At 37.3% G+C, this 20410-nt stretch overlaps 1 protein-coding gene across 5 annotated transcripts in view; it reads right to left on the bottom strand.

Moving 5' to 3' along the window:
• Window positions 1–20410, bottom strand: part of LOC145661079 (heparan-alpha-glucosaminide N-acetyltransferase-like) — a 643046-nt gene that overhangs the window by 368169 nt on the left and 254467 nt on the right. For all 5 annotated transcript variants that reach the window (XM_081726530.1, XM_081726522.1, XM_081726528.1 and 2 more), the window contains one exon: window positions 9732–9841. In XM_081726530.1, the coding sequence (XP_081582656.1) occupies window positions 9732–9841 (110 nt within the window). The remainder of the gene's footprint in view (window positions 1–9731; window positions 9842–20410) is intronic.

A 20410-nucleotide genomic window follows, 5' to 3' on the forward strand; every position in this document is an offset into this window, starting at 1 on the left:
CCAACTGAGCATGTAAGAAATAACTTTTCTAAATTTGACGAGAAACAAGGTAAACTAAAATTCAAAAGTAAACGCTAAAATTATTTGCCTTATTTGAAGGCAAGGCCCTAAAGTGTTCGTTTCTTACTAACAATTAGATGTATGTAGATGTAGTGTTCGATGCTGTTGCCGTAACGTAATAAGCGCTCGTTGTTGCACCTTGTGTTCTGTAGGTGAATTCCAGGTTAACTCGGGGATAGGCCCATGAATCGAGGGGTAGAAACCCTTGTAATCACTTCTGTGACTAGGCGGAGAGATGGGCCCGCTAGTCAAAAGGAAGAACCCCTAAATGATCTCGTCATGACATGTAGCCAGGTAGGAAGTGATCTTTACAGATGTAACCAGTTTATACGCGCCAATGCTCGACATATAATATTACTGATGTTGTTATATTATCTCCAAGGACAGGGAAAAACTAAAGTGAAGATTTCTGCGAAGTTTAGCTGCACCTGTAGGCACTTCCCAACGTACTCGTTCAAAAGGTCGAGAGGATATTACACCAGGCCCATATCCAGGGGGTCTAGGGGGAGCCGCCCCCCTAAAATTTTCACGGTAGGATTGCAAATGAAGTATAATATGGTGATGAACTATAATATGGTTGGACCGACCCCCTTAACTTCACTGCCCCCCCTACATTTTTAGGCTGGCTACCGGTCTGTATTACACCTCTCTGTTATTTCGTATGGAGGAAGCACTAGGGCCGTACTGGCCAGGCGAGAACCCGGGAAATTTTTCGGTGGGCCCTGAACTGTGAATTTTTAGTGGACCCTCCGCCTCGTATCGTAAGTAGCGGTATATGTACAAAAAGACACGTCACGGACTCCTCGCATACGGGAGTAAAGAAACGAAGGATGGTAACACGCCAAATAGCAGCAATACAGTCGGCTAATCCCAGACCTGCATTGCCAGTTCACTCTTGAAACGTTCCTGATTTCCCACTCTGCTTTATAATTTTGCTAATATTGAAGTATTCAGCTAAACTGAAGTCTTAAATGATATCATAACCTGAAACTAAAAAATTTACATTTGACAGTATCGTTGTTTTCCATATAGAAAATATACATGGCCGGATTAGGACCATTGGGGGCGCTGGAGCAGAAAAATACAAGGGGACCCCTCAACCACTTTTCTGCCTCCCCAGCTGAGGCATCTTTATCTGTGGGTCAACCATCACCACTTATATCAGGAAGTCGTTAACTTTCAGCTCCCTCAATTGAGGCACCTTCATCTGTGAGTCAGCCATCACCACGTACCTTATTAAATCATCCATTTTCTACTCTCTCAACTGAGGTACTTTTACCTGTGAGTCAGCCATCACCACCTATATCAATGACTCTGTCATCCATACCTCAATGTCAGACACGTGTTGAAATCAGTAATTCAGTACATCCAGAAAATGATCATAAGGATTTTGTTCCAAGGAGAGCAGAATTTTGCCAGCTTCCACAATCCAGTACCAGGGTAGTGAGAACATTTTTTCAGCGAAGTTATCCTGTGCAACCCAGCAGTGCTGATGTTGAGAGACTACCATATGACCCAAACCGCTTTTATTATCGTGATATAGATAACGGACGCAGAGAGAAGACAAACTGGCTAACAGTTTCCTGTAAACAGTGAGGAGTGTGCGCGGTTTATTTTAACATTTTCTTGGCATTTTCAAAGGAAAAACCGGTGTTCATTAAGGGGCTTTGAAATTTACACATATTTATGGACGCATTCAAGAACACGAGCCATCAAAAGCCCATAATGCAGCCGTCAATGCATTGTTCCGCATCATCCGTGAAAGATATTGAATCACTTCTGCATTATGAGTACACAAATACCAGAAAGAAAGAAATTGTCAGAAATGTTGAAATTAGGGATAGAACAGTTGCAGCAGTGAAGCTGCACTGGGAAGCAGGGTCTGCCCTAGAGGAGACCGAGTGAAAGCATGTTCATATTTAGTGGCATATGTTTATATCATGGAAAGTTTTTGGAGACATTCGACTGCTCAGTCAATTTGACCGTCCTGTGGAAGAACATCCATACAAAGTAATTCAGCTAAGTGAAGAACGAAAAAAAAACATGTGTGCACAGGGTACTCCACTTTCATGAGGTTGAGGTGGTGTAATTACACTGTTGTCTGCCAGTACAGTGAACAAAGTCATTGAAGCAATCTTGGATATGATACAATCTTGGATATGATAAGAAGACAAGACTGTTGATGAGCTTGGCATGCAGAAGTTTTTTGTGCAAGTGGATGGCACACAAGATGACAGCACTTTTGAGCAAGTCAGTGTTGTTTTGCGGTATGCCAAAGATGAAACAGTAAGAGAGAGAGAGTGCTGTGGCTGGTACCATCATCCGACCGGACTGGTGCAGGATTGGAGAAAACTGTTGCTCAGTGCTTTAACAAAGTATGGTGTTAATTTCAATAACGTTATCGGAGAATCCTTTGATGGTGCAGCAAATATATATGGAGAATTCAGTGGATTGCATGTATTACTTCGGAAGCATAATGATAATTTAGTGTTATGCTCATGTTCTGAATCCTTGTGTGACTGATACGATACTTGCTGCAAAATAATGCAGGTAAAGAATTTCTTGGAATTACTACATACTACCGCTTTATTCCTGTCGGATTCGTACAAAATGATACATGTGTGGAAGGAAGCCTTGAAACTGGATAGTAAAGCTTCAGCGAAGTTGCGACGTCTGCAGAAAATTAGAGACACAAAATGGTGCTCAACAGAGGTTGCAAGGAAGGAATTATTTGGCAACTACGATGACCCATCACCTGGATGCTTTCTTGTTCTTCTCAGAGTGCTTTGACTCTACAAAATTAATCACAATCAAATTCAGAAACCACAACATTAACGAGTTATCTCTTAACAGCGTGGTGCGAGTTTGAAACAATTTTCACGTGGTTTTTAATGCTAAAGGTTTATTTAGTCCTGTGTGAAGCATTTCGTTATCTGCAGACCTATGGCCTGATTTTCCTAACAGCATGGCTCAGGGTTAAAAATCCTGGTAAAGAATTCCAGGACTAATCTTCCCAAAACATTCTTCAGGAAACATCTGTGTTCATGTTTGTATTGACAATTTCTGGGAAGAAAGTAAAACATAGGATGATGTTAGGATTGCATGCACGTTCCAAGAAAAGAGGGTAGTACGCAAGAAGCGAATGCACAGAGAAAAACAGCAAGATGAAGGTCCAGACAATCTAGAAATTAGATATCGTGTAGATGTATTTCGAGGTGGTGTTCACCATATCATACAAAGCATAACCAATAGGTTTGGGGGAAATGAAGCACTGATTTGTGATACCAGTTGCCTAGATCCAATAAGATGTCAGGAAATTGTGCATGATGGAATACTAGATAGACCACTTCATAATGTGGCTATGTTAGCAGAGTTGACGAAGGAGATCTGAGAAAGGAATTGAAACAGGAAGAGGAGGATGCTCAGTGACTTAGCAGAAAGTCTCAGCGAAGAATTCACAAATGAATTGGTAACATGGTCTGCTGCTTATTAAGTCAGATGTGTACTTCAGAAGGCATGAAATCAGGTGAAGATTAAGAAATCAGCATCTAGGACAATGAATCCAATTTCTCTGAGCAGTGTTCCAATACTATGATGATTTCAGTGACCTTCCATTTCAGAAATGTTCCGTACGTAATGGGTGCAAAAAGTGCTGGTTGTGCTATCATCATATTTTATGAAATGATAATCTTCACTGCTCTGCTTACACAAACCTATTTACTGTTTATGAATACCTGTTAACATTGTCATTCACACAAGCACCTTGTGAACGCTCTTTCAGTAAGCTTAAGTCAGTCAGATGTTCAATAGGACAAGACCGGTTACAGGCTATGGCACTTATGTCTGAAAGCACCTTGTGAATGCTCTTTCAATAATCTGAAGCCATATTTTCAATAGGACAAGACCGGATCGAGGCTATGGTACTTACGTCTGTTGAAACTGACCTCTTAAATCGTGTTTATCCCGATGATGTAATTTCTTATCTCGCAAATAATGACATTGGTATATACAAGAGACTGTTTTGTTTCTGATAACGATGATCTGGGAACATTGCCACATTCCGGTGAATATTATATATCACGTTTCTATATGTGATTACCATGATATCATATGGGCAGAGCGTAAAAGAATCACAGATAGAATTATACAAAACCCCATACCAATGAGTGGATTTTATAGACTACTATTTGTTCCTTACATGTGATTCTATCCCCCAGCCAAAGGAAGATTTATAATGTGCACTTATAGCCACATGGATCAAATGGTGTTATCAGGAAAACATATAAACTTAAGAGAACTATATATTAATATATTATTAATGACTCCGAAACCAGTGCCGTGCCGTGGAAAATCAGCGCCCGGGGTGAGAGTATACGACAGCGCCCCCATACATATACTCCAAGTAATATTTCCTCTCATTTTTCCTTTTTTTCTTCCAATTTTTCTTACTTCGGTGCCCGGGGCCGTCGCCTCGCTCCCCCCCCCCCGGCACGGCCCTGTCCTAAACTATTACTTAAATCAGTAATACTTTTCTGACCATAGTATATAACTATTTATTAAAATTGAAACAAGCCTTAACAGTTACAATTACTCAACGTTATGTTCATCAAAAGTTAACTGCCAGAAATATCTTCATAATATTATCTTTGTCAGACGTTAAGTTATTGGAACTGTTGCGAATTATCTTAATTTTAATAAGTCAACAACAATAACAACAAGTATAATTTTAATACTACTCTTGTCAGAAAAGCATTAACAATTTAAATTTTTAATGTGGCTAGGTATGTATCCGATGACGTGTATAACAGAAGAGATTTGGACAATTTTATTATGCTTTACTATGGTAGCTTTAAGACTTTTGATATTGATAAAAGTGATTAAAAGGTAATGTTTATTTTATTGCATTAAAGTTATTATGTGAGTGTATGATGTAAGCCAATTATTAGTATATTAATAGTACATTAAAAAAAAAAAACGAGAGTTCGATCATAGATGTGTACAAACAGCTGCTTTAAAGTAAATTAAACAGAAATAAACATATTAAAAATAATTGAAAAATATGGATTTTGATGTTACTGATGATACCGACTTTTGTTTTGGAGTAATGAGTTATTTAATATTATGATATTCTGTAGACAGCAGTTTAATCGAGGTATATTTTGCAAGGTCTGTGTTTACAGCAATTCCACCTCGCTTATGTGAAAATTGTGTGAAAATGCGAGACATATGCATCTGCAAGAATCCATACTAGGTGCATACTTTCAGATTGTGTTGCTTCTGGGGATGGTAGAACATCAGAATATCATTCATTCTCTCATGTTTACAAAGTCAGAAATCTACTGTCAATATAGGACAGTGGAGAAGCGTTGCATCTGTATAAATTATAAATTACTTCTGATGCTTCATATATGCATTTATATATATATACCACGTGCGCCTATGAGGGGTTCATGACACAGGTGTTCCATTGTTATTTTAAAGGAAGGTGTGAAATAATGGATCTTGTGCAAATGATTGCGTAATTGGAAGAGAAGAATGAGAGATTGTGCATTACGTCAGATTAGTCAGTGTCAGGAGAGAAATTACTGCCTAAAAAGTTTTAAATCTGCAGTTTAAGACTTTTCAGCATACTTGATCCGAGTGACACTCCCGGACTTCTTTTTATGGACTGGGAATGGGGCAGTAAGAACATGTGAGTGGGCTCCCTAGAAAGTACCTTCGTGGTGAGCCCATGGGTTGCAGTACGGTGCTAGGAAGCACAATTGTGTAATGTAGAAATCACAGAATTTTACATCAGTATGGTGCTGGGTAAATATTGTTGGGTAACATGAACACTGATTTAAATATGCTGAAATAAAAACAAGTTAAATATATCATGCCTTAAAGTATAAGTCTAAAGTTTCATATTATTTAACAATCTGGAAACTTGTATTTTGTATTTCAATTCACAACACCCACTACCCGAAACTCTTCACACGTTTGAATGTGAATGTGAATATAAATGTTTTACATATAAATTTAATTAACTTTGATGTAACGAGACTTTCACAATAGGCCCAAATGTTGTTTATCGTAATTCACTCGCGGATATGCAGTTAACCGATTTATAGTCACTGTTCCATTATTGTTTATCGTGTCACTTCTACTGACAACACTTGGGTGAATTTTTTCGGGGCAGCAGGCACGTAGTTAAGGGGTGGGTCCGGGGGTCCGGACCCCCCTTTCGGATCCAGAAATGAAAAATATTAAGGAAAGATGAAACAGAAAGAAACGAGAAAGAGATGAATCAGTCTCAAAAATATAAAGCTACAATAAGCATTTGGTTACTTTTTCTTATGAGGAGCTTTGTGTGGAGGAAACGGGGTGGGGGGTTAGGGGGGGTAGATCAAGTTGAAATTGGATATTATTGTAAAGGAACATTCCGAATTCCATCTAGCTCCATGTTAACCCAATGCAGTGGCGCAAATGTCTTCAACATTGGGAGGGACGGGTAAGACAGTTCTCATAATTTTTCTTAAGGATGTTCAAAATATTTATGAAGTTGAAAAACAATGCTGTGGAGGATCAGGGGAGCAGAGTTGTCTTCAAAAGTGTGAGGCGGGCAGATTTGAGGCTTATTCTGTGGAGGGGGGACATCAATTTCATCTTACTTTACTTTGTGGCAATCGGACACAAATCATCACATTTCTAAAAAAAAAAAAAAAAAAAACGCATTTCAAATCGGATTATTGGGAGGAAGGTCCCCCGAGTTCCAAGATTGGAGGGGACATGTCCCCCTCATCTCCCCGGGATTTGCGCCAGTGACCCTATGGACTACAAATGACGATCGATAAACCGGTTCGGTCAGATAGCCTCTCATGTAGAACTTAAGAAATGCCCAGAATTACCAATAATATGAACCATTTTGAATTTTGCGGCAACACTAATCCATTTTATAGGATGTCTTTACTCCCGAAAGAGATCTCGTTGCTATCCTTGACGGCATTAAACTAAGATAAGAGAAATAAGAAGAAGTTGAGAAGAACCGAGTTCGGATGACCTCGGAAGACTGTGTCTTTTTCAATACTTTTTTCTATTCTTTTACGCAAGATTTCTTCATAGTTTTTGAATTAACATACTTACTAACATATCCTCATTTTATTGTCCTAACAAACCAATATGGGTATGTTGTTAGTAAAATAATTTAGATTGATCGATCCCCTGGTGTTGTAACCATAGTATTTCATGTCACGCACCCCCCCCCCCCGCTTCCATTACGAAATACTGGCTAAACGAACGAATATATGTTACCAGTAAAATAGTTTAGAATGATCGAACCCCTGGTGTAATAACCACAGTATTTCGCTACGGATCCCTCCTATTGCGAAATCCTGGCTACGTGCCTGGGGGCAGGGATTACTTGGTATTGCACATGGTGTCTTCCTGTTCTTCAAAATGAGGAATTATTAATGGCGTACTACTTTACTTTGTAACGTGTACTTTTATTGCCTTACTCCCTCTTGCGATTGGGTGATCTAAAACATTCGATAATGAAGTTTTTTTACGGTGTATTTACTACCAGATTACAACAACTTAACACTGGTTATTTGTTATACACAGTTTTTGTTTCTGTGTATATTTAATGTACATAATTTACACAGTATTATAATGTGTTGACTGCTCGTCGCATCGGCGGTGGAAGTCGATTGACTCTTGCTTTTCCGACCCGTTTCGTTCTGCTCCAATAAAAGAGATACACCCAAGTTTACCAACTGCGCGAACTGTGCAACCAACTCACTGATGCAATTGTTAAATTAAGCTATGATTTCACCAGTTAAAAGGCACTGTTGGGGTTCTTTCTTTATCACCAAACAATGAGAAGGGAAATAATCTAACCCAAACTTGGACCAGATCCCAGTGGGGCCACTTGGTCCAAAAAGTGTAAAAAGCTTTTTCAGACCAGCCATTCAGAATGAGGTTTTAATGGGTTTTCCTCATTCACACCATGCAAATGCCGGGGTGGTACCTTACTTATAGGTCCCAGGCCACTTCCCAGTGTCATAATGTGAATGAATAATTAAATTTTGAAAATATTGAATGAGCACATGTGATAGAAATAAAAAAAAAATCTTGATTAATCTGCAAATATACACTACATATTACTGTGACAGCTGGTGGTAAAAGTTAAGTCGTACACAACAGAATTAAAGTTTATATGGTCCCAATTATTAAATATCTAAAGTAAATGTTTAATGAAGGAAGCATTAATGCGAATTTGAGATTTCAAAATTGGAGGGCAGATTATTAACAATATCAAATATGGAGATGACACGGTTATAATAGCTAAAACCGAAGAAGGACTAGAAGAGATGATTGACAAAATAGTTGACATTGGAAAACTATATGGAATGGAAATCAACATCGAAAAGTGGAAAGCCATGAGAATATCCCATGGAAACACATCCTTACGGATCACAGTAGAAGAGAACTTGAAGAGGTCGATAATTTCAAGTGTCTGGGAAGTATTTTGACGAGAGACGGTTAGTGCACCAAAGAGAATTGCCATAGCTAAAGCAGCATTCAACGAGAAAGATCACTCTTAACTAGCAGGCTCAATATTGGACTTAAGAAGAAGTTGGTCAGTGCTATATATGGAGCATTGGACTGTATGGTTCAGACTTAGACATTACGGAATTTAGATATGAAATATTCGTAGAGCTTCGAAATGTGGTGTTGGAGGAAAATGGAGAAGATAAAATGGACCGAAAGAGCAAGAAACAAAGATGTTTTAAAACGTATACGAGAGAAGAAAACGTATCCAGCATCCTTCATAGGAAGGCCAATTGGATTGGACACATCTTGCGAAGAAATTGTCTTCCTCACACCACCATAGAAGGAAAGATGGAACAGGAAGAAGAATCGATGATCTGAGAAATAGAAGAAAATATTGGGAGTTAAAAGAGGAAGCTGAAGATCGAGAAACGTGGAAGAAATGTTTCCAGGCCCAAATCTAAAACTGAAAAATAAAAATCCTCATTAGTTCCAGGACCTGCCGAAAGAGAAAATACTTAATAATGCTAATAATGACTTTTGCAGCAGTGTGTAATAACAGAGTAAACCTATTTCACGCAATATTTAGTATACCTACTTTCTCTTACTTGTAATTATCCTGTAGTTCAATTGCGCCACAAAACTCCCTCGTAGGACATCAATCCAGTTCAGTACAGAAAATTTTGAAATCGCGGTCCAAATATCATGATTACCGAGCCGCCTACTGAGAGGTAGAATAAGAAGACAAGGAGACTCAATGTCAGCTATTTTATAATTTAGCGGCTACTACAGAAAAGATTGTAAATCCGTCTTTGACTTCAACCTATGCTTGAAAGTTTGGCAATTCATTATTAATCAATTATGCCTAAACGACATGGATATGTTCACATCTTAAGAGTTGAAACGAAAGTACACTTTAAAAAATATATTAAGGGAAACCAAAAAATTACATTGCTCAACGTTCTGCATTTAAAAGCACAAAAATTAATAAACTATTTTACAAAGAAACCGACAAATCTAGTTCTTACATGTTAGTACACAATGAAAAATCGTAAAAGTACACATATTTTCTTCTTGCCTAGTTCCTATAACACATTTCAATACAAATATATTATGATTAACATCTAAGTGAATATAATTACCCTCGAAACGCATCCAGTGATTTCACCCGTGTATGTTGCCTTCTTACTTGAGAAATATTTTCTAATCGCAAAGGTATGTCATCGTTAGTAGTTGTAGGACATCCAAAGTCCTGAAATACAGAAACCAGATTACTAAATTACGTGTTAAGCTTTGACAGCAAAACCAACAAATGTATAGTACTTTTATATAGTTCAACAAGATCTGATTTTTTTAAAAAATAAATCCATTTTATATATTATGACTATTATTACTGTGTCGTTCGCATTTCATGTTAGTGTCTGCGCGAGGGCGTGATATCACTTCACTTATACATCACCAGCTTTTTATAACGCTATGCGAATTCCTTCTCTCGCGGCATCAGTAAATATTGAAAAAAATCTGGCATTCTTCAATGGAAAAGTTTCAACAAGCTTAATCTTACTGATCAATCCGAACTACCCCTGCTTGATCGTTCGGATATTTACAGCACATCACCCCTCTTGCCGTTACGCAACCAGGTTTTGTTTGTGAAGTGCGTTGTGTTTACTTACTATTACAGTGACTTCTCAACTTCCCACACAAGTATCTTGTTAAACAGTAGACCTTGTGGATATGCTCCCAAGTTCAGCTAGGGAAAAATTAGTTCAATCTTTCGGTGAATTATTCCACCCACTACCATGTCTTCGACAAAAGAGAAACATGAAGGCCCCAATCAACTGCTTACTATCTACTTAGAACAAAGCAAAAAAACTATTCGTAACAGGCAACAAGGAGTCATAAAAAAATAGTGGCGCTTGGACATGCTTTGATGTTGAAGTTGATAATAACTGTCCGAAAAGCCGCATCAATGATAAACGTGACTGCGCAGCATTACGAGAATTCATGCAGCATTTCTTCGAGCAACTGGGATTTCTTCGTATTTAAAACAAACATAACCTGAAACATATCTGATGCAAAAGTGCATTTTGAAAATGATATTACAGTTATACTTACCAAATAAAACATAGCAAGATGAGAAAAATACTCATCTTTGTGTTTCTAATAAAATATGACACACTATAATTCATTCTGCTGTTTCACAAACTTGAGGCAAAGTAAAAATAAACTTCGTTTCTTCTGAAATTACTTACAAAGCACAACAGAACTTTCAAGTCAATTTACGTTTCCTCTCTATGTAAATTGTCTTCTTGAACTTTCTTATTAATTAAATTATGAACTTCAAATAACAGAAACAGAAAAAAAAGGAAAAGAAAAACACTCACACAATACAGAAACAAACATACATGTGAATGATGCATGTGAATAAGCATCATTCACATGACACTTTAATCAGTCTAGCTGAACAAAAATTGCATAGGCCTTGGTACTTTCCCAAAAAGCATTTAACGCGTCTGATATGATACTTTTTTTATTTATTTATAGATTCGTAATGAACATTTATCATGGACAATCTTAGAATCCTTCTTCAGTAATACAGAATGGTGGGTCATAATCACGTTTTAACACTTGTTTTTTCTGTTTCATTAGCGAGTAAAACAGGGTGTGTACAGTGATGTAATGTTAATTTTTAGGTGGGTATACGCTTCATACCTTGTCACACACACACACATACACAACCACACACACACACATTTATATATATATATATATATATATATATATATATATATATATATATATATATAGATAGATAGATAGATAGATAGATAGATATAGATATAGATATAGGCTATTCAATACTTTTAGGCTTTGCACTATTAAGATTTAAAGTTGAAAGTTCATAAGAAAGTTATGGTGAAATATCCTTGCTTATAGGCAACTCACACTGCGCGTATCAGTTGCATAACAAGCAGGATATGTATATGAAGTAGCAAGAAAAATCTGAATGGAAAGCTATGTTTTGGAGAACAGTTACCGAACCACTTAACCTATCAACCAGATACATTTCAGTCAATCAATCAAAGAAAAAGATTGCCTATAAGGTTATAGATTAATTTAAAACCTTATTTAGCTCTCTGAGTTAAGTAGATCAGACTCTAGGAGTGGTTGTACTTTTCAGGCTCTAGAAGTGGTTGTACTTGTATGATTGAAAACTATAAGAAGAAAAAAATGACTTGGACTAATATTGTTTCCGCCACCTTGGTCACTCCTTCGGTCCTATCTATCACTGTGACACTTTCAAAGAATGTATTTAATGTACACAGAAATACACATATCTCGTTTGGTGATAAAATGTTGAGTACATTTGGAGTAACTTAAGATGGAAATTTTGAATTTTAACATCCGTCCTGCAGATTACAACCTCTCTCTTTCTCTCTCTCCCAAATTGTGTTTAGTTGTTGTTCTTTTGCTCGGAAAATGAATTTAGCTTTCTTCTGTCGGATCATAATCGCATTAAAATAGAAAAAAGCTTAATTTTGGTTTCGTTGCCGCATGACCGTTTTAGAATTAATAGATTGAGTGATCCTCTATCCTAAGTACCAACAGCAATAATGTCGAAATTAGTATCCGTATTAATACTAATACCGGGCTTATTGCTGTTGGTACTTAGGCTACTGTGCCACTCAACTATTCAATTAAAACAATGACCGCTATGTCCCAATGAGCAAATAATTAATGACTTGAAGCGTTAATAGCTAAGTATAAAGAATAGACAGACAATACAATAATACGAAGACAAGCATTTTTCACGAACTACCACACCTAGAACTTAGAATTTTAGATGTCTCGGAAAAGCAGAAATAAACTTAGGTTATACCACTGTCATAAGTTCAAATCTAGTCTTTGTTGTGATCTTCAGACACAGAGCTTTGTTTTGCTGCTTTAGATGCATTACGATGGTTCCAGGATTCACCTTAAAATGTAGGATAATATTTCATACAGTCATGGTGTTGAAAACTGACGCTAAACTTCAACAAATTCATATAAAGGGGCTCTTGAGGGAAGTCACATCGGGTCTATGCCAATTTATGGTGGAATATTTTTCGTGCTTGCAACTTGGTCCGATAAGTTTTTTTTTTTAAAAAAATTAAACGTTTAGTTTTTTTTTAATCAGAAGCGATTCAAAAGAGCCGCTTTAACCAAACAGCAAATAGGCACCTTGGACAACATTTTCGAGGCCAATTTATGGTTGGATTAAGCCCTGATACCAGCGCCCAAGTTAGAGTCGAGTAGTATCGGTATACCCACCTAAAACTTTAGGCCAATAATTTCTTTCGATTCGAGCTTTAGGTTTCCCGTCAGGAGTGATTTTAAAAAATCACAAACGACAATCTTTCCGAGAGAAGTAGCTGAAGTGGTAGAGCGTGGCTTCGCATTCGGAGGTCGTGGGATCGATTCCCGCTGCCAACCATCCTGACTGTAGTTTTCCTCAGTTCTACCATGCAAATGCCGGGATAGTACCTACTAAATAGGCCCTGGCCGATACCTTCCCAAATCCTTTCTATTATTGTTGTTATTGTGAGATATGCAGTATAAAATGGCCTCTGAGCTGTATCTGGTGACTGTTAAATAAATAAAATAAATACGCACCCTGGGAAAAAAGATAAAATAGATAAAGTTAAAAAATGCTCCCCTCCTAAAAGAACCGGGTTCAGGTAGGTACCGTTAAATGGGGTGAATAGAAACATGGGGGTGAATAGAAACAAAACTCCCAGATTAGTTTTGGATTTATCTGGACGATAAATTAATCAAGAAAACTGAACTATCTTAACATAGTCTTATACGGCTAAAGTGTCCAGGGCAGAGACAAAATGTTTTACTGAGTTGGGAACACTGAGGTAGACGGCAGTAGCATTAATGTGTTACTGAAATCTTACACGGTATTTTAGCGCTCCTTAAACTTTCTTGGTAAGTATGACATTTTCATATTTGTTGCATTTGAACATATGCCTATTTTGTAGTTTGTTGTTTCATTTACTGACGTTCATAGTAAAAGTTTTCCTTTTGTAAATTATTTTTAATCAAAATTTAACTTTACTGGGTTATTGTTATGATTTTTAATTAGTGGGGTGAATAGAAACACTTCTTGGGAAATTCTTGAAATTCCTCAAGGAGTAGAAAATTCTTGAGGAGCAGAAAAAAGGACCTGATAGGAATGTATCAACCATCTCTAAGAACAAATTTCCAAGTCTTCTGAAAAAAAAAAAGTGTGAAACTGAAGGAGGAAAATATCAGGGCTAGATTTGAAAAGTGTGGAATTTTTCCCCTTTGTCGAGACCAAATACTGAGGATGTTGCCAAAAAACAAAACAAAAAAAAAAAAAAAAGACAATGAACGAGAAGAAACAGAACAGCAAAAGTCATCTCAGACTGTAAACCGTTCCCTTATGGATCTTCTCAGGAGCATGAGAGAAGATGAAAAAATTAAATAAGGGAAGAAGAGAGTACGAATAGATGTTTCTGGTAAGAGTTTTGGTTTGTTTTCTGAAAATGATACATTTTCATCAAATCACAACGAAACTCAACCTACATTTGTATTGTCGGAAGAGGAGAAAGACAACACTCCAGAAGACAACATTCCAGACGATCACGAACTATATGATGGTTTTCTAAAGCTGGTGATTTTGCTGTGGTAAAATGAGAAGCTAAAACTCGATGAGACTATTCAGCACCCAAGTGCGAAAATGGGAACATGATGCATATGTGGGAGTATTTTATAAGAGAGCACATAAACAATGAAATTTTCAGAACGAAACTGTTGGGTTTTATTAGGAGTTCGTCAGCACGCTTTAAGTATATGATAACTTTCGGGCCCCTTCGTGGCTAAGCGGTTAGCGTACGCGCCTTTGGCGTGGGAGACCCGGGTTCGATTCCCGGCGGGAACTCATGTAGTTCTGATTCTACGTTAATCAGTAGGTCCACGTCTCATATAGCCTCGCTGCTGAACGGGACGTAAACCTCAAAATCAACTCAACTCATGATAAGTTTCCCTGATGATTTCAGTGGTTTAAATCTTATTCAAATATCATCAAAACTATATGGTCGTTTATACCTATATTGTGCATTGTATTGTTTTATAAGTTTGTAACTTATGTAATACTGGTCCTATTGAACTAATATCTTGCAGGTATCAAATAAATAGTTCGTTTCAACAAATACGCTGTTTCTTTTTTACCTTTCCAATAGTATAAAAGAAACAACAATGAAAATAAAGTAATTGTTTCTATTCACCCCATGGGTAGGGGTGAATAGAAACATTAAGAAAAATCAAGGTGAAGAAAAGTGGAGTTGATAAATTAATATGACGTTTACTGAAATTCATTAGCATATTAAGACCTTTCTTTTGGAATAATCTGATACGCGAAATCTTTAACATTACCAGACTTATATTCTCATATAGCCAAAAATGTGTTTCTATTCACCCCATTTGACGGTATCAAAAAAACAAAACAAAAAAGAGAAAGAAATATTCAAAGGTGCACACAATCCATATGCAAAATTTTAATGTTGATATGTGGAAAACTAAGTTTTTTAAAATTTTTTCCTCACTCCTATGCCCCCACTTGGCACCGCCAAGGTTACCATCCGGTTCCAAAACGCATTTGGAGTGCTCTTTGGTTGATGCTTGACTTGACCAATAAAAACCCCGGGTTCATTAGTGTTATATGAGCTTAATAAGCGTTTAAACACAACACTGTTCCATGGTACCGATTCGTACCATAAATTCCCAAAGGGCTAAACACTACTAATTAAATATTTTCGAAGTGACGGCTGTATCGAAATGAATAAAGATTGGTGTGACATGTTCATACGCTACAAGTCTTTCCTAACTTTTGTTTTCTACCCCTTCCTGTTAACAAATTTTCTTCAATTTTCTTTTTTATGAAAGAAAACGAAATAACGAAGAAAAATATTTTTACCCCGTCCCTTTTTTTGTTCAGTAGGTTGCGGAAAAACTACTATTAGTACTAGCTGCTGAGTATTTATCGAAATTAATCGCTCCTTTCTTTGATGTCAACTGCGGCTACAAATGAACAGTACTAATCCGAGGTTCGCGGTATTTGGTATTGTATTTGGTAGTATTGGGAACGACGGTGAATGCTTCAAACTAGACGGACGATAGGTCATATGTTTTGTTATATTTGTGGAGGCCAACGATTTCTTGGCGGATGCACATTCATTTAATTTCCTCTTAACTCTTAAAGTAAAGACCACATTTTTTCGGAACCTCCTTCCGCGATTAGAAAGGAACTTTTTTTCATATTGCCTTGCTCAAATTGTATCCAATCCATAGACTTTGAATTGAATTTGGAATTTGGAAGGTAGGGACAACGCATGTGACATCTTGAGGAAAAATCACTGCGCATTCTGAGCGCTGTTTTACATTATAGAAGCGATTTTCAGAAAATTTGATTCCCACACCCCGAAAACGCAAATATTTTAAAAGAATTTATACATGATTCGCGGTTACAGTCTGACGACGAGCTGTTTAGTGAGATATTTTTGTTTTGAAAAGTACATGAAAAGCAGTTGTTGTTTCTTCCAATGAAGTGAGTGTACTATTGATCGAATGTAGCGTATACCTTCGTACTTCCTAAATTTTAGGTGGCTATACGAAAGTTTCCAAAAAATTAGAGATAGGTATATGCCGTATACCCGCGTATACCCTCCATTTTCTTTATCATCTCTGTCGAGAGTCGATGTGTGTATCATTTCTAATTTATTTTCGTACTCATTGATAATTAAAGTGCACCAAAATGTCGCAAATGACTCATCGTCCGCTCCAACTGACGCTTGATCCTTAAATCTGTGCTTTAGTTCGTCTTTTAACAGTTCAACTACATGAAGGGGGTTAATGCCAGCAGCCCGCCCCATTTTTTCCACACTGACTATCACACCTAACACTAATTCGAGCTTACTACCACACACTGACGCACCTGACTGATCTTCACTCACCACCTATAACGTGGAATCTGACTGCTAGTGTTTCGAAGGGTAGGTGGCGCTGTCGGCGAAAAACGTGTTTTACACGGGAATGACACACCATACAGTGGTCAGTTTTTAGTCCTGTATATATCTACCAAGCTTTACGTTGATCCTCGCGTTCGTACCGAAACATGTCCCTTGTAAGAAAGATTAATTTTTGAATGTGTAATATGACTTTGTTATCCCTGTTTTTCTTCGGTAACAAACTTTTTTTCCCCAAACTCATATACACCCAATTCTGCAGTTGCGTACGTGTGTGAGTACTTCTGCATTAACTATGACTACTAAGTAAAGATTATTTCTTTAATGTTAATTATGTGCAAAATTCTTTTGCTTCTGCGATGATGAACCTCTTACCCTTCATGCAATGAGAACATGGGAGGAAACGAGAGTACATCGAGAAAACCCACAAGCAGGATGTTGTTCACCACAAACTTTTTAGCAAGGAATCGAATTAGGGGACTCCAGCACCTGAGGCGTGCCAAATTTTCCTTTGCTTCTGCGATGACGAATCTTTTCCCAATCATGTAATGAAAATCTGGGAGGAAACGAGAATACCTCGAGAAAACCAACGACCACGATGTTGTCGAGGAAAAACTTACTTAGCCGGTAATCGAACCAGGGAACACCCCGCACCAGGAGTGAGCCAAATTGCGTTTGTTTCTGCGATAGTGAACCTTTTTCCCAAAATAATGTACTCCCAGCAGTTGCAAAGGCAAAACGCACTCATATAACATCAAATGATTGTTCTGTTGTGTTTTTACTATACGAAGTTATAACACTAATAATTTTTCTCTGCGTATTGTAAACTCTATTCAACTGTCACTGTGTCCGTGTATCAAATACATTAAAAAGGCCTTCCGTAAGGTATTATCATTCCTGAGCGTTTCCCAGTTAGGGAATTGTCTTTATCTCTCTCACTTCCTCCTCTCTCTCTCTCTCTCTCTCTCTCTCTCTCTCTCTCTCTCTCTCTCTCTCTCTCTCTCTCTTACACATCAACTCAGTTAAAACGCTACACAGTGAACTTTGATTTTAATTTTTTCCTGCCGCTCTGCTCTTTCGTTCATACAACATGATACAACAACAATTCTACCTACCTTTCTTTAAACCTTTTCAGTAGTCATATAATTACGGCGAACTGCGGGCGGTTGTATGTCTCTGTGTTTCTACACATTCAAACTAGGGATGGCCATTTCCGGAAATCACATTTTCCGTTTTTCCGGAAAAATTTCCGTGTTCTGATTTTCCGGAAAATGCTCCGTTTCCGTTTTTCCGCAAAATTTTCCGTCTTCTGTTTTCCGGAAAATTTTCCATTTCCGTTTTTCCGCAAAATTTTTCGTCTTGCGCTTTTCCGGAAAATTCTCCTGTTCCGTTTTTCCGGAAAATTTTCCGTCTTCCGATTTTCCGGAAAAAATCCGTCTTCCGTTTTTCCGGAAAAAATTCCGTTTCCGTTTTTTCGGAAGATTTTCCGTCTTTCCTTTCTAATTTTCCAGTTTCCGGAAGAATTATATTCCGCTTTCCGTGAAAATGTGGTCATCCCTAATCTGTAGGAAGTTTAACCTTTTTAAGAGTTCTGGTATATTTATATACCATGGCGTACTATCGTCTTTGACCGCTTATTTAGGTTCTATAACAGGTATTTAAGCTGGGATTTTTTTTTATTATTTTTCAAGTCGAGGATGGACCAAAGAACACCGCAGATGTCTTTTGGAACCGGATGGTCAACTTGGTGGTGCCAAGTGGGGTGAAGGAGCGTGACTTCTTTTCTCAAGACAAATTTCAAAATTTTTACACGCCTTTAGTTTTCAAGATTTCAGATTGAAACTTTGCATAAGGATTGTGTGTACCTTTGGTATTTATCAATTTTTTTAGATCCCTATGTGAAACCGGGGCCGGGCCCGAGGAGCGCAAGAGGTACGAAGGAGTGATTTTATTTATTTATTTATTTTTAAATCCATTTTTCCCTATGTTTCCGGTTAAGGTTTATGATACGGACACGTGGTACCGTTGGTAAGTATGCTCTATCGTGAGAAAAATGAGGTATGAACCATGATCCTTCGATAAATAGTAAGGAAGCAGTAGCTGTTTGAGTGAAAATCTAACCTCAGAAAGTGGAAATACTTAAAGGGTTAAACTTCTTGCAATCTGACGCCTTTGTTACATTTCTATCTCATAATTCATTGTTCAGAACTCTTCTTTGTTCTATCAGTCTCTCACGCATTCCATGTATGCTCTTCCACCGAGTTTTGACTTGCTGTGTAAGGGAATATTCTGCCAATCCTAATAACCTTTACTGTTTTTCCAGTACTGACGTTGCTAACCTACTATGTTTAACCCTTATCCGGGCAAGACATTTTTGTAACGTAAACGGGCAACCGGGGCCTGTGAGGCCCAGTATATATTTTAAGTGCAGAATACACAAAATCAATGCGTATTGTCACTTACTGTTTAGACTAGTCTAGAATGTACCGGTATATATTTTTGTCAATTAGCGAAACTTCGTGTCACGCTTTTGTAAGCCGCCAAACAGAATAGCAAATCCGGTCCAGACATTTTTGTAACGTAAACGGGCAACCGGGGCCTGTCAGGCCCAGTATATATTTTAAGTGCAGAAGACTCAAAATTCAATGTCTGTTGCCGCATACTGTTCCGACTAAAGGTTACAATAGTCATGTGTTATTATGCAAAAGATTAATCCTACAACATTATGCACAATTAAAAATGCAGATGGAACGTATACAAAAACAAGAGAAGAAACACTAGACAAATTAATGCAGAAATTTTTTCCTAAGGATACGGTGGAAGATGATACAATGGGACAGATGCAGCTAAGAATAAATCATGCAAGAGAAGCAACAGTAGTAGATGTGGACGACTCCAAATTGGTATCAAATGATGAAGTAGAAAAAAATTATAAAGAAACTAAAAACAGGTAAGGCCCCAGGCCTCGATGAAATAACAAATGAAATATATAAAAGGAATAAAGATATATGGGTCCCTTACTTAACAAGACTTTACAGCATATTGTTAAAGAAACAAACATTCCCAAATGAATGGAAAATTTCGAAGTTAATTATACTACTTAAGAGCCTGGACAGAGACCCCTTAGAAATTGGTGCCTACAGACCAATATGTTTACTAAAGAACATAAGCAAAATTTATGAGAGAGTTATAGCTAATAGGATAAACAAGTATAGAAATACACAGAATGACACCCTACAATATGGTTTTAGAGCGGGAAGATCGACTAAGGATGCACTGAATGTTTTTAAAGAACAAATACAAAATAGTAGCTACCAAAAGAAATATGCTCTAGCGTTGTTTGTTGACATTGAGGGAGCATTCGATAATCTATGGATACCAGCGTTATTAGAGAATTTGAAGAAATTAAGGCTTCCACAATATCTGCAAACGTAATAAAAGATTATTTCCAACACAGAAAAATAGTTATACAAACAGAAATGGGAGATAAAGAAATACAAAATGAAAAGGGCTGTCCACAAGGTTCAATCTTGGGACCCCTGATGTGGGATATACAACTACAGCCTTGCCTGGAGAAAATGGCAAAGAATGAGTCAATAGATAGAATCATAGCCTTTGCTGATGATATTGTAATAATAACCTCGGCAAATTCCAGAAGAGAAATAGAAACAAAAACTAACCAAGTAGTGGAAAGTCTATATAACTGGTGCTCTGAAAATAAATTAAAGCTATCAGCGAAAAAAACTAAGTTTATGCTTTTTGGAACCAAATTAACTAGGGAACCACAAATA

Source organism: Thermobia domestica, chromosome 1 (assembly GCF_964235325.1).
Source record: "Thermobia domestica chromosome 1, izTheDome1.hap1.1, whole genome shotgun sequence".
Taxonomy (NCBI): Eukaryota; Metazoa; Arthropoda; class Insecta; order Zygentoma; family Lepismatidae; genus Thermobia; species Thermobia domestica.